Source organism: Salvelinus namaycush, chromosome 11 (assembly GCF_016432855.1).
Source record: "Salvelinus namaycush isolate Seneca chromosome 11, SaNama_1.0, whole genome shotgun sequence".
Lineage (NCBI taxonomy): Eukaryota > Metazoa > Chordata > Actinopteri > Salmoniformes > Salmonidae > Salvelinus > Salvelinus namaycush.
In genome coordinates this window covers 41,884,495-41,901,244 of record NC_052317.1, presented here as the reverse complement: position 1 = coordinate 41,901,244, position 16,750 = coordinate 41,884,495, and the positions used below count along the sequence as shown (strand labels likewise).

General features: G+C 43.3%; 1 protein-coding gene across 1 annotated transcript in view; it reads right to left on the bottom strand.

Annotated features, from left to right (window-relative positions):
• Positions 1 to 16,750, bottom strand: part of LOC120055422 (sodium channel protein type 4 subunit alpha-like) — a 96,970-nt gene that overhangs the window by 37,325 nt on the left and 42,895 nt on the right. The window contains exons 14-17 of the mRNA XM_039003285.1: positions 13,985 to 14,158; positions 12,331 to 12,687; positions 6,585 to 7,025; positions 1,747 to 1,864 (exon numbers count right to left, since the gene is read on the bottom strand). Coding sequence (XP_038859213.1) covers positions 1,747 to 1,864; positions 6,585 to 7,025; positions 12,331 to 12,687; positions 13,985 to 14,158 — 1,090 coding nt within the window. The remainder of the gene's footprint in view (positions 1 to 1,746; positions 1,865 to 6,584; positions 7,026 to 12,330; positions 12,688 to 13,984; positions 14,159 to 16,750) is intronic.

Sequence of the window (16,750 nt, the reverse complement as noted above, 5' to 3'; positions counted from 1 at the left end):
CCAGTGACCAAAAATCAAATTTTTCGACATTTTAAATTCAGGCTGTAAAAAATCAAGGGGTGTGAATACTTTCTGAAGGCACTGTATGTACAGTATATATCTACCCCCTGCACCTGTGTATATCACCAAGTTATTTCTACTCATTGTGTATTTATAGTTAAGTGATTTAGCAGATGCTCTTATCCAGATCAACTTACTAGATCAACTAGGGTTAGGTGTGTTGCTCAAGGGCACATCAACAGATTTGTCACCTCATGGATTCGAACCAACAACCTTGCCGTTACTGGCATAACGTTCTTAACCGCTAGGTTACCCTGCCGCCCCTTAATGTTTTTCTATGATCTCTCTTTTGTTCTCTCTGTTAGGAATGGCCGAGCACGCCCCCATCCAGGAAGCAATTCACTGTTAGTCTACAGTCGTGGCCAAAAGTTTTGAGAATGACACAAATATTAATTTCCACAAAATTTGCTACTTCAGTGTCTTTAGATATTTTTGTCAGATGTTACTATGGAATTCTGAAGTATAATTACAAGTATTTCATAAGTGTCAAAGGCTTTTATTGACAATTACATGAAGTTGATGCATAGAGTCAATATTTGCAGTGTTGACCCTTCTTTTTCAAGACCTTTGCAATCTGCCCTGGCATGCTGTCAATTAACTTCTGGGCCACATCCTGACTGATGGCAGCCCATTCTTGCATAATAAATGCTTGGAGTTTGTCAAAATTTGTGGGTTTTTGTTTGTCCACCCGCCTCTTGAGGATAGACCACAAGTTCTCAATGGGATTAAGGTCTGGGGAGTTTCTTGGCCATAGACCCAAAATATCGATGTTTTGTTCCCCGAGCCACTTAGTTATCACTTTTGCCTTATGGCAAGGTGCTCCATCGTGCTGGAAAAGGCATTGTTTGTCACCAAACTGTTCCTGGATGGTTGGGAGAAGTTGCTCTCGGAGGATGTGTTGGTACCATTCTTTATTCATGGCTGTGTTCTTAGGCAAAATTGTGAGTGAGCCCACTCCCTTGGCTGAGAAGCAACCCCACACATGAATGGTCTCAGGATGCTTTACTGTTGGCATGACACAGGACTGATGGTAGCGCTCACCTTGTCTTCTCCGTACAAGCTTTTTTCCGGATGCCCCAATTATTCAAACTCAATCAGCATGACAGAGTGATCTCCAGCCTTGTCCTCGTCAACACGCACACCTGTGTTAACGAGAGAATCACTGACATGATGTCAGTTGGTCCTTTTGTGGCAGGGCTGAAATGCAGTGGAAATGTTTTTTGGGGGATTCAGTTCATTTGCATGGCAAAGAGGGACTTTGCAATTAATTGCAATTCATCTGATCACTCTTCATAACATTCTGGAGTGTATGCAAATTGCCATCATACAAACTGAGGCAGCAGACTTTGTGAACATTTATATTTGTGTCATTCTCAAAACTTTTGGCCACAACTGTAGACCTCTTGTTTACCAAGCATGTGTCAAATACAAATTGATTTGATACTTTAATAGATCACTTACAGTGGTGCAACACAGACTGAGGCAGAGAGAAACAGATATACTTTAATAAATCACTTAAATCACAGACAGACAGACAGACAGACAGACAGACAGACAGACAGACAGACAGACAGACAGACAGACAGACAGACAGACAGACAGACAGACAGACAGACAGACAGACAGACAGACAGACAGACAGACAGACAGCTAAGCATGAGGATCTTGCATACGGTAGCTACGTACATTCAGGGAAACATTCATCTGGCTCCATGACATCGTCAGCCGTCTCAGAGAAGTCATCCTCTTCCTCCCCTGGCTTCCGCAAGTCCACCGTGCTGCCTTCTGATAGGCTCACTTTTTCCTGCAACACAGGAACAAGGAAGTCACACCAGGAAGTTACGTCACACCATATTCATTCCTGTTTGTCCATCCCCGTAGAAAGTGCTGCCATATTCATCAGCCTCGAGATACTTCTCGGTACACTAAGAAACGTAAACACACCCAATCTCTCAACTGCATTAGTGAGTACTGTTTATAAAACAGCCCATTCACATAGGCCTGTTTGAATTATGTATTAATAACATCCATCTGTGACATTTCTGTGACATAAAGTGCACACATCAAGCATTGAGTCGACATGTACATTTCAACCGTTAAATGGTGAGAGTTGACTTCCTGAACAGAGTAATTCTATGTCTCCGATCTGTCATCCAGACCTAGGTTCAAGTACTATTCCAAATCATTTCAAATAGGATTGGCTTAATAGACAAACATAATAGTCCCAAAATGTCAAACCATCTGGCATTCCAGACAGGGCTAAAACAAACGCTGAAAGTATTTGAATGTTAGGGTTCAGAGTTCAGGCTGTGCTGTAATCTAATGCTACAGTTAGGGGTCAGAGTTCAGGCTGTGCTGTAATCTAATGCTACAGTTAGGGGTCAGAGTTCAGGCTGTGCTGTAATCTAATGCTACAGTTAGGGGTCAGAGTTCAGGCTGTGCTGTAATCGAATGCTACAGTTAGGGGTCAGAGTTCAGGCTGTGCTGTAATCTAATGCTACAGTTAGGGGTCAGAGTTCAGGCTGTGCTGTAATCTAATGCTACAGTTAGGGGTCAGAGTTCAGGCTGTGCTGTAATCGAATGCTACAGTTAGGGGTCAGAGTTCAGGCTGTGCTGTAATCTAATGCTACAGTTAGGGGTCAGAGTTCAGGCTGTGCTGTAATCTAATGCTACAGTTAGGGGTCAGAGTTCAGGCTGTGCTGTAATCTAATGCTACAGTTAGGGGTCAGAGTTCAGGCTGTGCTGTAATCTAATGCTACAGTTAGGGGTCAGAGTTCAGGCTGTGCTGTAATCGAATGCTACAGTTAGGGGTCAGAGTTCAGGCTGTGCTGTAATCTAATGCTACAGTTAGGGGTCAGAGTTCAGGCTGTGCTGTAATCTAATGCTACAGTTAGGGGTCAGAGTTCAGGCTGTGCTGTAATCTAATGCTACAGTAAGGGTTCGGGGATCAGGTTGTGCTGTGACCTCTGCCTTCCTATCACCAGGACGTCTTAGTCCAGGTTTGATGAGATCTCACTGAGTAGTCATGGAAACATATTTCACACGCTTTACTGGGATTATTGGGACAGAGGTGCTGCTGCAATCCAATAAAACGAAAGCGTAATCCAGCATTAAAGAATGTGTGTGTGTGTGTGTGTGTGTGTGTGTGTGTGTGTGTGTGTGTGTGTGTGTGTGTGTGTGTGTGTGTGTGTGTGTGTGTGTGTGTGTGTGTGTGTGTGAGAGAGAGAACTGGAGACAGGATTATTGTCAGTATCATTCTTAGGGCTGAAAGAGGAACAGAGGGAATCTGCTCTGGCAGCATTTAGATAGAATCCGTGTTATACTATGGTCAATAGTAAAGGATCAGAGATGATCACTTCACCAACATCAGTGTGCACACACACACACACACACACACACACACACACACAGCCAGATGCCAGATAGGCTGCTAGATGTCAGATAAACTGCTAGATGCCAGATAGGCTGCTAGATGCCAGATAGGCTGCTAGATGCCAGATAGACTGCTAGATGCCAGATAGGCTGCTAGATGCCAGATAGGCTGCTAGATGCCAGATAGGCTGCTAGATGCCAGATAGGCTGCTAGATGCCAGATAGACTGCTAGATGCCAGATAGGCTGCTAGATGCCAGATAGGCTGCTAGATAGGCTGCTAGATGCCAGATAGGCTGCTAGATGCCAGATAAGCTGCTAGATGGCATGTACCTCCCGGGTGGCGCAGTGGTCTAGGGCACTGCATCGCAGTGCTAGCTGCGCCACCAGAGTCTCTGGGTTCGCGCCCAGGCTGGGCTGGGTTCGCGCCCAGGCTCTGTCGCAGCCGGCCGCAACCGGGAGGTCCGTGGGGCGACGCACAATTGGCATAGCGTCGTCCGGGTTAGGGAGGGTTTGGCCGGTAGGGATATCCTTGTCTCAGTATGTAAAAAAATAAATAATAATAAAATAAAATAAAAATAAAAAATGTAATGAAATGTAAAAATGTAATAAAATGTTTGCACTCTACTGTAAGTCGCTCTGGATAAGAGCGTCTGCTAAATTACTAAAATGTAAATGTATTTTTTTCTAATTTCCATTTTTCCCAGAAGCCTCTAATTCTGGAGTGGAGCGGGCAGGGAGCAGGGCACGCCAGGGAAAGAGGGCACGAGGAGGAGGCCAGACTGCTGGACTTTTCTCCCCAATTTTGTGGTATCCAATTGTTAGTAGTTACTATCTTGTCTCATCGCTACAACTCCCGTACGGGCTCGGGAGAGACGAAGGTCGAAAGCCATGCGTCCTCCGAAACACAACCCAACCAAGCCGCACTGCTTCTTAACACAGCGCGCATCCAACCCGGAAGCCAGCTGCACCAATATGTCGGAGGAAACACCGTGAACCTGGCGTCCCGGTTAGCGTGCACTGCGCCCGGCCCGCCACAGGAGTCACTAGTGCGCGATGAGACAAGGATATCCCTACCGGCCAAACCCTCCCTAACCCGGACGACGCTAGGCCAATTGTGCGTCGCCCCACGGACCTCCCGGTCGCGGCCGGCTGCGACAGAGCCTGGGCGTGAACCCAGAGTTTCTGGTGGCACAGCTAGCACTGCGATGCAGTGCCCTAGACCACTGCGCCACCCAGGAGGTGCCCTAGACCACTGCGCCACCCGGGAGGTGCCCTAGACCACTGCGCCACCCGGGAGGCAGGAGTGGAATGTCAGCTAAACAGACTGGAACCCAGATTAGAGACCGTCAATCCCCTCCTGGATCAAGATCTCTGTTGCCTAAATGGTTTTTATTTAACTTTTTTTTTTAAACACTTCCAGTAATACCGTATACCCCGGTATGGTACAGAAACGGTATGAACATTTGGATAAAGCCCAACCATATTGGTGTATAGCGTTGCGTAGCGATTACGAAACGAAATCTGTGTCCTGTCTCCAGGGATCACCTTGTATGCCTGGCTCACAGATTTACCGGATTATACATCCGGAATGCCTCCATTCTGCCCCTCTCTGCTCCGCGTCCATCTATCTTACAGTACTACCCACTTCCTGTAATCTACCATATGACCCGCCCCCTGCGGCTCATTGATCCCTGTCCTCACTCATTACTTTTGAGTGACATGAGCAGCTGCCAATCTGGTACAGTACACCATGTACCAGGTTACTAGGGAGATTCGGGACTGGCGAGGTTCGGAACTGGGGACACTCGGGACTGGGGAGGCTCGCGACTGGGGAGGCTCGGGACTGGGGAGATTCGGGACTGGCGAGGTTCGGGACTGGGGACACTCGGGACTGGGGAGGCTCGGGACTGGGGAGGCTCGCGACTGGGGAGGCTCGGGACTGGGGAGGCTCGGGACTAGGGAGGCTCGGGACTGGGGAGGCTCGGGACTGGGGAGGCTCGGGACTGGGGAGGCTCGGGACTGGGGAGGCTCGCGACTGGGGAGGCTCGGGACTAGGGAGGCTCGGGACTGGGGATGCTCGAGACTGGGGAGGCTCGGGACAGGGGAGGCTCGGGACTAGGGAGGCTCGGGACTGGGGAGGCTCAGGTCTGGGGAGGCTCAGGATTGTGTCTTTCACCATAAAAGTCCTATGACCAAGATCAAGTTAGTATATTTATACACACAGTGGAGTCAGATATGACTGACAGCCTTGATGACGATGATGAAGATGAGCAATAATACAATTGTTCAGAGAAAGATATTTTGTTTAACAAGTAATACTTTTTTCAGAAAAAAAAGGTAGAGTGCAAAATGATTGACACCTCTAAAGAAGTAGTAAAACATGTAGTATTTGGTCCCATATTCCCAGCATGCTAATCTCTACATCAAGTTTGGGACTGGATGCATTTGCAGTTCGTTTTGGTTGTGTTTCAGATTATTTTGACATGCTAACCTCCCCTGTTATTGGTAATGGTGAGTGGGGAGTATGATCTTTGACCCTTTGTACATTTCTCAGTCATCATTATTTATGATTCATTCAGGATAATCTGTAATCCTGGTAGCCATCCACATGAATGTAGAAGTGTTTAGAAACATATTCTATTCTTCTTTACAATTAAAAGTGACTCCGAAATGACACAATACATTATTTATCATTCATTTCTTTAGGGCACAAAATAATCTGAGAAACAACCAAAACAAACAGCAAATGCATCCAACAAGTTTGTAGAGTCACAAGCTAGATGTAAACATTGCATGCTGGGAATATGGGACCAAATACTAAACCTTTGACTACTTTATTTATAAGAATCTTTTGGGGTGTCAATTGTTTAAAGAAATATCTTTCTCTAAGCAATTGTATTAGCATAAAATAATAAAATTTCCCCTATAACTCAGTATTTTTATTATTTATTTTATACTGTCATTATTGCTCATCTTTATCAAGGGTGTCAATAATTTCGGACCCCACTGTATATTTAGTAAGAAACAACGTCAAGACAAAATGTACACATTTTGTGCTTTTGGATGTACAAAAAAAAAACTTTACTTTAGAATAAAAAACACGTACCTCCTTACTACAGTGTGATCTATAATTTGTGCGATAAATCTTACCGCTTTGTTGTCCTCGTCCTCTGACGACTCTGTCTCCTCCTCCACCTCTCCTTCCTCAGGGAACTCCACGTCCGACTCCCCTGGAGCGATGGGCACGCTGATGGTCAGGTTGGGGTTGGTCATGTAGCTGTCGTCGTCCGGGACCTTCTCTCCGTAGCGTCCGATCGCCCCCACCACCCCAACCCCCACCCCACCGTTACTCTCCACGTGATTGGCTACGGGTGTCAGGTTCACAGAAATCTGAACGTCTTTAGTCATGAGACGTCTCTTCTTCAGGTTTCCGTTGAATAGGTCGGAGACGTTCCTCGTCAGCCAGGCGAACCCCGTGTGGATGCGGGCGACGGCGATCTGGATGTTGTTCATCTCTCCGTCCTCGTCGGGAGCTGACAGGTTGTCTGAGCTGAACGAGCTGAGCAGCAGGGCCAAGAACAGGTTCAGCACCTGGGATGGAAGAGGAGAAGGAGACCAGTATAATGGAACCACACAAAAAAAGGGGACAAATTGGTGTATTTTGATCAAGTTCAAATTATATAGAAGCAGATCAGAGGTTGAGGACTTCTTTAAGACCCTTTGACCCCAGACAATGGTTTTGTCATCAGAATCAAATCCTATAGACGCCCTACAGAGGATTAACCCTGCCCACCGTTCAAACACATACATGTTTAACACGTAATATGGATCCAAGCAGCATCCCATCTGATCTCCAGTAATCTGCCTGTTCAGAGAGCACTCGAGCTACTTGTCTTCTAGGCTCCAGATACCTCTGCATTGTGTGTGGGATTATCTGCTATGAGGGAGTCTACTGCTCATTGAGATTGGGGGGGGGGGGGGGGGGGGGCATGAACATGATCTGAGCAGATTGTTGTTGATGGGTGATCTTTGACCTCCTTGCACCTAAGCAATCAGTTGCTTGTTGAACCCTAGAGATCAGCCGGGATCCACAGCCTTTATATGATTCATGTGTTTAGGGAGGGTTTCTGTCAGTCTGACCATGTACTGCCCGGAGGAGAGCTGGAGGGATCTGGTGGTCAAGCTCGTCATATATAGCGCCCATTATAACTAGCTTCATAACATCGTATATTAATGTCCATAATGTGATTTTTAAAAACCCAACGTAGCCGTTTTTATTTTAATATCCAAATCCTTTCTGGGTAACAATTAAGTATTTTACTGTAATAGTTTTCCATTAAAATGGACAAAAATGAACCAAAACAGCTTTTTAAGCAAAAAAAAAAAAAATGCTAAAATGTTGCTAGGACTGTCTGTGATTGGTCTGAGTGGGGAAAGGAAAGCCAGCTAAAAACAATCTGCTATTGGCTGAGAGGTTTGGAACCTCTCTTCGTTATCTGATCTATTAACTTACCACCTGGTGACGTCACCAGGCAACCCGAGCACTCCACTCATGCAAAAACCTGCTAATTAGAAGGTCCTTGGTAGATTGTATGTTTAACCAGCAACTATCAGGTAATAACACGAATCAAATAGTTGAAAAATCACAGATTTGTTTCTGAGCATGTGGATCAGATCCATTAAGATGTAGCCTTTAATGACGACAGGAAAGTAAAGACACAACGGAACAGGTGTTTGACTAGTGTCCAACAGGATTTGACTTTCTTAAAGCTATGCTCTCTTAAAGCCTGACATGGTTTTAAAACAGTTAACTGATCACAGGTAGGTCAGTCCTGTATATTGGGGGGCATTAGACTGTTTAACTATAAAATAGAGTTCTTTGGCCAAGCACACCTGTGGTGGGTGTGACGTCTAAATGAAAAACCATTAGGCCGAAAAGAACCCATTACCTACTGTAAAATATGGTGGTGGATCTTTCAGGCTATTATTTGCTTCCACTGGTCTTCCACATTAACTTCACCCAGTACCAAGACATTTTTTTGCCAAAAACCTGGTTGCCTCTGCCAGGAGACTGAAACGTGACTGCAAGTGGATCTTCCAGCAAGATAATAACCACAAGCGGGTGGCAGGTAGCCTAGTGGTTAGAGCATTGGACTTGTAACCGAAAGGTTGCAAGATCGAATCCCCGAGTTGACAAGGTAAAAATCTGTCGTTCTGCCCCTGAACAAGGCAGTTAACCCACTGTTCCTAGGCCGTCATTGAAAATAAGAATTTGTTCTTAACTGACTTGCCTAGTTAAATAAAGGTAAAAAAATTAATTAAATTAAATTAAAAATAAAAAAAAATCCACAAAGAAATGGTTAATTGACCACAAAATCTGCCTCTGGGTCTTGAACCCCATTGAAAACCTGTGGTTTGAATTGAAGAGGGCCAGTCCATAAGAACAGATGAAGGATATCAAGGATCTGGAAGGATTCTGTATGGAGGAATGAGCTGAGATCTCTCCCAATATGTTCTCCAACTAATAAAATATTTTTAGAAAAGGAGAGGTATTCCCCCTTTTTGAGGGGAAAAAAACGTATTAGTTCTTCAACTAAATCTCCTTCTCTGAGCAATTGTATTAGTATAAAATAATATAATTTCATTTTCTTCAATTTTATACAATAGCTCAGTATTTGAAGTATTTGTTTTATACAGTCATTTTTGCTCATCTTTATCAATAATTTAGGACACTGCATGTGGTTTGGAAATGACATGCGAAAGCCAGAGCCAAAACCCAGTGAATCTGTGCCGGTCACTCTCCTTTGGATTTAGCCTGCCTGTGTCCTGGATTACACAAAATGGTTACCTCTGACTTTACTGTAGTCCACTAACGGCAGAAAATGGTACTCAACTTGTTGTACTCGCTCGTAACATTTTTTTTTAAATTAAGTTTTATATATTTTTTAATCTAATTTTAATTAAATAATGAAATGAAAATATATTTTTTGGGCATTATCTCGGGGGAAAAAAACATGAGAAAATGTTGAATAAAAAAAAATACTATCTTTCAAAATGACCCCAGTGATACGGGAAATAGTCGAGGTATGGGACTGGAGAAATGTAACCACTCTTCATTGACAGAGCTATGGATGCAGAGACTGATCATCAATGATGTTAAAAGTATAGTTCTAACCATGTTTTGAGGCTATACAATGTTTGTTTACAAACATTGGAGTAAAACAAGTTTATATGTTGAGTTCTGATGGAATACGACAGTTGAACTAAGCTCTTGAAGCATTTACAAGTTCTATTCTTCAAGAATCAAATTGGTATATATCCTTAATTTATAAATCCACAAATGAATGTAGCAACATGCGGATTGTCCCTTTAAAGACTTAATTTAGCTCTGTAATGTACTCCATCCAGCAGCACATCAAGCTGAAGCTATGCAAAATGAACACGGATGAATGAATGAGAGAAATGCTGCTTGCTGTCCGGCCGGCCGGCCGAGCAACCGCCGGTTGTCTGGAGTTCTGGGAAAAAAGGTTTTGATCGCTTCTCATTAAATGGTAGTTTCCAGGACACAGATGGATAACAAAGCAACATCTGGGTGGCTCGACCAATACTGCATTGCTGTGGCGCCAAGTGACAGCAGTTGTGTATAAACAGAGCCCGTTACTTGGATTAAATGTTTTTTTTATTTTATATATATAAACAGTTCCAGTTCCGTACCCTTGCATTACGAAAGCTTTTGTTTTATACTATAAAACTAAACTGTCAATAATTGCTGAGTCCGGATATTATACAGTAGTGTAGCTAGCTACCACACCGTGCTGTAACGTTCCAACGTCACCTCATCTGATTTTACGTACTGAACAACTTGGATCACACATGTTCAACCCATTAAAATAAATTATTTATTACCGCTGGATAAAACATTTAAGCCTTAAGTGGACGTTCTGCCGTATAAATGCTACAAACGCCACTCCACTCCAGTGTGGATATACTTGTTGGCACTGGACACGCGAGTAGGATAATGCCATACATGTTGTATGTACTTTGTAGAGGATAACAGATGGTTGGTATGTTGTCCAGACTGAATCTGTTTTGAAGTTTGCTTATAGTAATCTGCATGTCAAACCAGTTACTATGACAACGTAGCCGCCATTTTCTGAGATATGATTGGGTCTTGGATGGCCCACACGAACACTGTGCATGGAATCATTGTCGTAACACGGTGACCATAACAGACAATGTAAACCTTTTAGTTATTTCCTAGATCAATCCTCTCACACTGTCTGAAAGCACTGCTTTCTCAGAGTATGTCTATACTGTAGACTGTGATTCACTTTCTCAGAGTATGTCTATACTGTAGACTGTGATTCACTTTCTCAGAGTATGTCTATACTGTAGACTGTGATTCACTTTCTCAGAGTATGTCTATACTGTAGACTGTGATTCACTTTCTCAGAGTATGTCTATACTGTAGACTGTGATTCACTTTCTCAGAGTATGTCTATACTGTAGACTCCTAAATAATCCCTTGTGTAGAAACAGATTTATGGAACAGCGGGGACTGTGAAGAGACACACACACACACAGACACAGACACATGGATTTTGTATTGTAGATATGTGATAGTAGAGTAGTCTGAGGGGACACACTTCATGTGTTGTGAAAAGTGTCATGTAATATTTTGAATTGTATATAACTGTTGCTGGACACCAGGAAGAGTAGCTGCTGCCTTGGCAGGAACTAATGGGGATCCATAATAAACCCCAGGAAGAGTAGCTGCTGCCTTGGCAGGAACTAATGGGGATCCATAATAAACCCCAGGAAGAGTTGCTACTGCCTTGGAAGGAACTAATGGAGATTCATAATAAACCCCAGGAAGAGTAGCTGCTGCCTTGGCAGGAACTAATGGGGATCCATAATAAACCCCAGGAAGAGTAGCTGCTTCCTTGGCCGGAACTAATGGGGATCCATAATAAACCCCAGGAAGAGTAGCTGCTGCCTTGGCAGGAACTAACGGGGATCCATAATAAACCCCAGGAAGAGTAGCTGCTGCCTTGGCAGGAACTAACGGGGATCCATAATAAACCCCAGGAAGAGTAGCTGCTGCCTTGGAAGGAACTAATGGAGATTCATAATAAATACAAATACAAATCCCTTACAGAAACCCTCTGTCTCTCCTCCTCTCTCTTCCCCAATAGAATCCCTTACAGAAACCCTCTATCCCTCCTTCTCTCTCCTACCCAATAGAATCCCTTACAGAAACCCTCTGTCCCTCCTTCTCTCTCCTCCCCAATAGAAACCCTTACAGAAACCCTCTGTCCCTCCTTCTCCCTCCTACCCAATAGAAACCTTTACAAAAACCCTCTGTCCCTCCTTCTCTCTCCTACCCAATAGAAACCCTTACAGAAACTCTCTGTCTCTCCTCCTCTCTCCTCCCCAATAGAATCCCTTACAGAAACTCTCTGTCCCTCCTTCTCTCTCCTCCCCAATAGAAACCCTTACAGAAACCCTCTGTCTCTCCTCCTCTCTCCTCCCCAATAGAATCCCTTACAGAAACTCTCTGTCTCTCCTCCTCTCTCCTCCCCAATAGAATACCACATCCATCTCATCATTTGGGCCAAACGACAAATCAGACCAGATCTTGCTATTGTTTCCATAAAACTCAGAAGAACTTTGTAGCTCTCGTCTCTCCAATGCATTGTAATACTCCTGTTCTATCGATGCCCTTTTCAGATCCCATTTCTCAATCGAAATGTTGTGCTACAGCACAACTAATTGTATCCATAATAATAATAATCCTGTTCTATCGCCTGTGTCTTTTTGTCTGACCTTCACTCTTTTTTTTTGTTGTTGTTAGATCTGATCTGTACATTTCAGGTTTCTAAACGGATCTACTCACCACCAGGTTTCCTATGACCATCACCAGCATGAAGACCAGGATGCAGAGAGGCTGCCCGGCCACCTCCATACAATCCCACATGGTCTCGATCCACTCGCCACACAGCACCCGGAACACGATGAGGAACGAGTGGAAGAAGTCCTTCATGTGCCAACGAGGTAACATACAATCCTTAGAGATCTTACACACGCAGTCTTGGTAGTTCTTGCCGAACAGTTGCATGCCCACCACGGCGAAGATGAAGACGATAATGGCCAGCACCAGGGTCAGGTTTCCCAGAGCGCCCACGGAGTTACCGATGATCTTGATCAGTGTGTTCAGGGTGGGCCATGACTTCGCTAGCTTGAACACTCGCAACTGACCGACACACAAAAAAGAGAAAAATCAATTAGCAAAATTTAAATGATCAAATTATGTTATGTTAATTATGTTACATTACATAATGCTTAAAAAATTACCAATTATAATATTTTTTACATTATGTGAATTACAATGTAGTCCCCTGCAGTAAAGGAATGGCACGTGACGTTATCATTGGATTGCTGTGTGCTTATGGCTTATACCAAGTAAACAGCGTCTCAGCATCTAGATCAGAGTCCTGTGTTTAACACGTCTCAGTATCTAGATCAGAGTCCTTGTGTTTGACACTTCTCAGCATCTAGATCAGAGTCCTTGTATTTGACACGTCTCAGCATCTAGATCAGAGTCCTTGTGTTTGACACGTCTCAGCATCTAGATCAGAGTCCTTGTGTTTGACACGTCTCAGCATCTAGATCAGAGTCCTTGTGTTTGACACGTCTCAGCATCTAGATCAGAGTCCTGTGTTTGACAGCGTCTCAGCATCTAGATCAGAGTCCTGTGTTTGACACGTCTCAGCATCTAGATCAGAGTCCTTGTGTTTGACACGTCTCAGCATCTAGATCAGAGTCCTTGTGTTTGACACGTCTCAGCATCTAGATCAGAGTCCTGTGTTTGACACGTCTCAGCATCTAGATCAGAGTCCTTGTGTTTAACACGTCTCAGCATCTAGATCAGAGTCCTGTGTTTGACACGTCTCAGCATCTAGATCAGAGTCCTGTGTTTGACAGCGTCTCAGCATCTAGATCAGAGTCCTTGTGTTTAACACGTCTCAGCATCTAGATCAGAGTCCTGTGTTTGACACGTCTCAGTATCTAGATCAGAGTCCTGTGTTTGACAGCGTCTCAGCATCTAGATCAGAGTCCTGTGTTTGACACGTCTCAGTATCTAGATCAGAGTCCTGTGTTTGACACGTATCTGATCCATTTTCATTTTGCTCGTAATTGAAGTGATTCCACTAAAATGTGTCCCCCACTCTCTAAATCGCATTGATACCGTGACCCAATCATTGTAATGCACAACAGATTACGCCACTGTGTGTGTGGGGGGGGGGGGGGGGGGGGGGGGTGCAGGTACATGCTAAGCTTGAAGTTTCTCACCCTCAAACATATCATCAAGAGGGAATAATTATATCATAAATATTTTGATGTAGCATTTTTGTTGTTGTTGTTGATTGGGTTAAATAATATATACAGTTATTTAAACCAATCATAGCCAATCAAATATATAATATAGGAAATACATAAATCAAATGTTATCAAATTGAAATGAAATGTCTGTGTGACAGTGACAATACCAGTCTGAAGGAGCGCAGGACAGACAGTCCCTCTACGTTGGACAGGCCCAGCTCCATGAGGCTGAGGCAGACGATGATGCCATCAAACATGTTCCAGCCCTGCTGGAAATAGTAGTACGGATCCATGGCTATCAGCTTGAACACCATCTCCGCTGTGAAGATCACCGTGAACACCTGGGAGAGCACACAGATAATACCCCACCAATACACGACCGTTACACAACCGTCACACAACCATCACACAACCATCCCATTACACAACCAATACACAACCATTACACAACCATCACACAGCCATCACATTACACAACCAATACACAACCATCACACAACCATCACATTACACAACCATCACACAACCATCACATTGCACAACCGATACACAACCATTACACAACCATCACACAACCATCACATCACACAACCATCACACAACCATCCCATTACACAACCAATACACAACCATCACACAACCATCACACAACCATCCCATTACACAACCAATACACAGCCATTACACAACCATCACACAACCATCACATCACACAACCATCACACAACCATCACATCACACAACCATCACACAACCATCACATTACACAACCATTACACAACCATCACATCACACAACCATCACATTACACAACCATCACACAACCATCACATCACACAACCATCACACAACCATCACATTACACAACCATCCCATTACACAACCATCCCATTACACAACCAATACACAACCAATACACAACCATTACACAACCATCACACAACCATCACATTACACAACCATCACACAACCATCCCATTACACAACCAATACACAGCCAATACACACCCATCACACAACCATCACATTACACAACCATTACACAACCATCCCATTACACAACCAATACACAACCATTACACAACCATCACACAACCATCACAAAACCATCACATCACACAACCATCACACAACCATCACATTACACAACCATTACACAACCATCACACGACCATCACATCACACAACCATCACATTACACAACCATCACACAACCATCACATCACAAAACCATCACACAACCATCACATTACACAACCATCCCATTACACAACCAATACACAACCATTACACAACCATTACACAACCATCACATTACACAACCATCACATTACACAACCATTACACAACCATCACACAACCATCCCATTACACAACCAATACACAACCATAACACAACCATAACACAACCATCACATCACACAACCATCACACAACCATACCATTACACAACCATCACACAATCATCACATTACACAACCATCACACAACCATCACACAACCATTACACTACCATCCCATTACACAACCATTACACAACCAATACACAACCAATACAGACCCAGTGTACAACCATGATCAGCCACGACTCGTTCTCATTCTGTTAAAAGTCCTTGGACTTTGAGAAACTTTTTTCCACCCTATTTGTCGTATCGTATGTCACAACTATGCTAATATTGTGTTTCTACTGTATACTACTGTTATTCTCTATTTTCTGTGAAAGGCATTTGCCTCCTGTGGTCTAAAGGGCTTCAGATTAACAGCAAGAAGGAGATGAGTATTAGAAGATTATTATCTACCTTCCAACCTTCCAACCTTTGTTACGTTTTGATCTGGATTCAATACACTAGTGTTGATCTGGATTCAATAGACTAGTGTTGGATTGAATAGACTGGTGTTGATCTGGATTCAATAGACTAGTGTTGGATTGAATAGACTAGTGTTGATCTGGATTCAATAGACTAGTGTTGGATTGAATAGACTGGTGTTGATCTGGATTCAATAGACTAGTGTTGGATTGAATAGACTAGTGTTGATCTGGATTCAATAGACTAGTGTTGATCTGGATTCAATAGACTAGTGTTGGATTGAATAGACTAGTGTTGATCTGGATTGAATAGACTAGTGTTGATCTGGATTCAATAGACTAGTGTTGATCTGGATGGAATAGACTAGTGTTGATCTGGATTCAATAGACTAGTGTTGATCTGGATTCAATAGACTAGTGTTGATCTGGATTCAATAGACTAGTGTTGATCTGGATTCAATAGACTAGTGTTGATCTGAATTCAATAGACTAGTGTTGGATTGAATAGACTAGTGTTGATCTGGATGGAATAGACTAGTGTTGATCTGGATTCAATAGACTAGTGTTGGATTGAATAGACTAGTGTTGATCTGGATTCAATAGACTAGTGTTGATCTGGATGGAATAGACTAGTGTTGATCTGGATTCAATAGACTAGTGTTGATCTGGGTTCAATAGACTAGTGTTGATCTGGATTCAATAGACTAGTGTTGGATTGAATAGACTGGTGTTGATCTGGATTCAATAGACTAGTGTTGATCTGGGTTCAATAGACTAGTGTTGGATTGAATAGACTGGTGTTGATTTGGATTCAATAGACTAGTGTTGGATTGAATAGACTAGTGTTGATCTGGATTGAATAGACTAGTGTTGATCTGGATGGAATAGACTAGTGTTGATCTGGATTCAATAGACTAGTGTTGGATTGAATAGACTAGTGTTGATCTGGATTCAATAGACTAGTGTTGATCTGGATTCAATAGACTAGTGTTGATCTGGATTCAATAGACTAGTGTTGATCTGGATTCAATAGACTAGTGTTGATCTGGATTCAATAGACTAGTGTTGATCTGAATTCAATAGACTAGTGTTGGATTGAATAGACTAGTGTTGATCTGGATGGAAT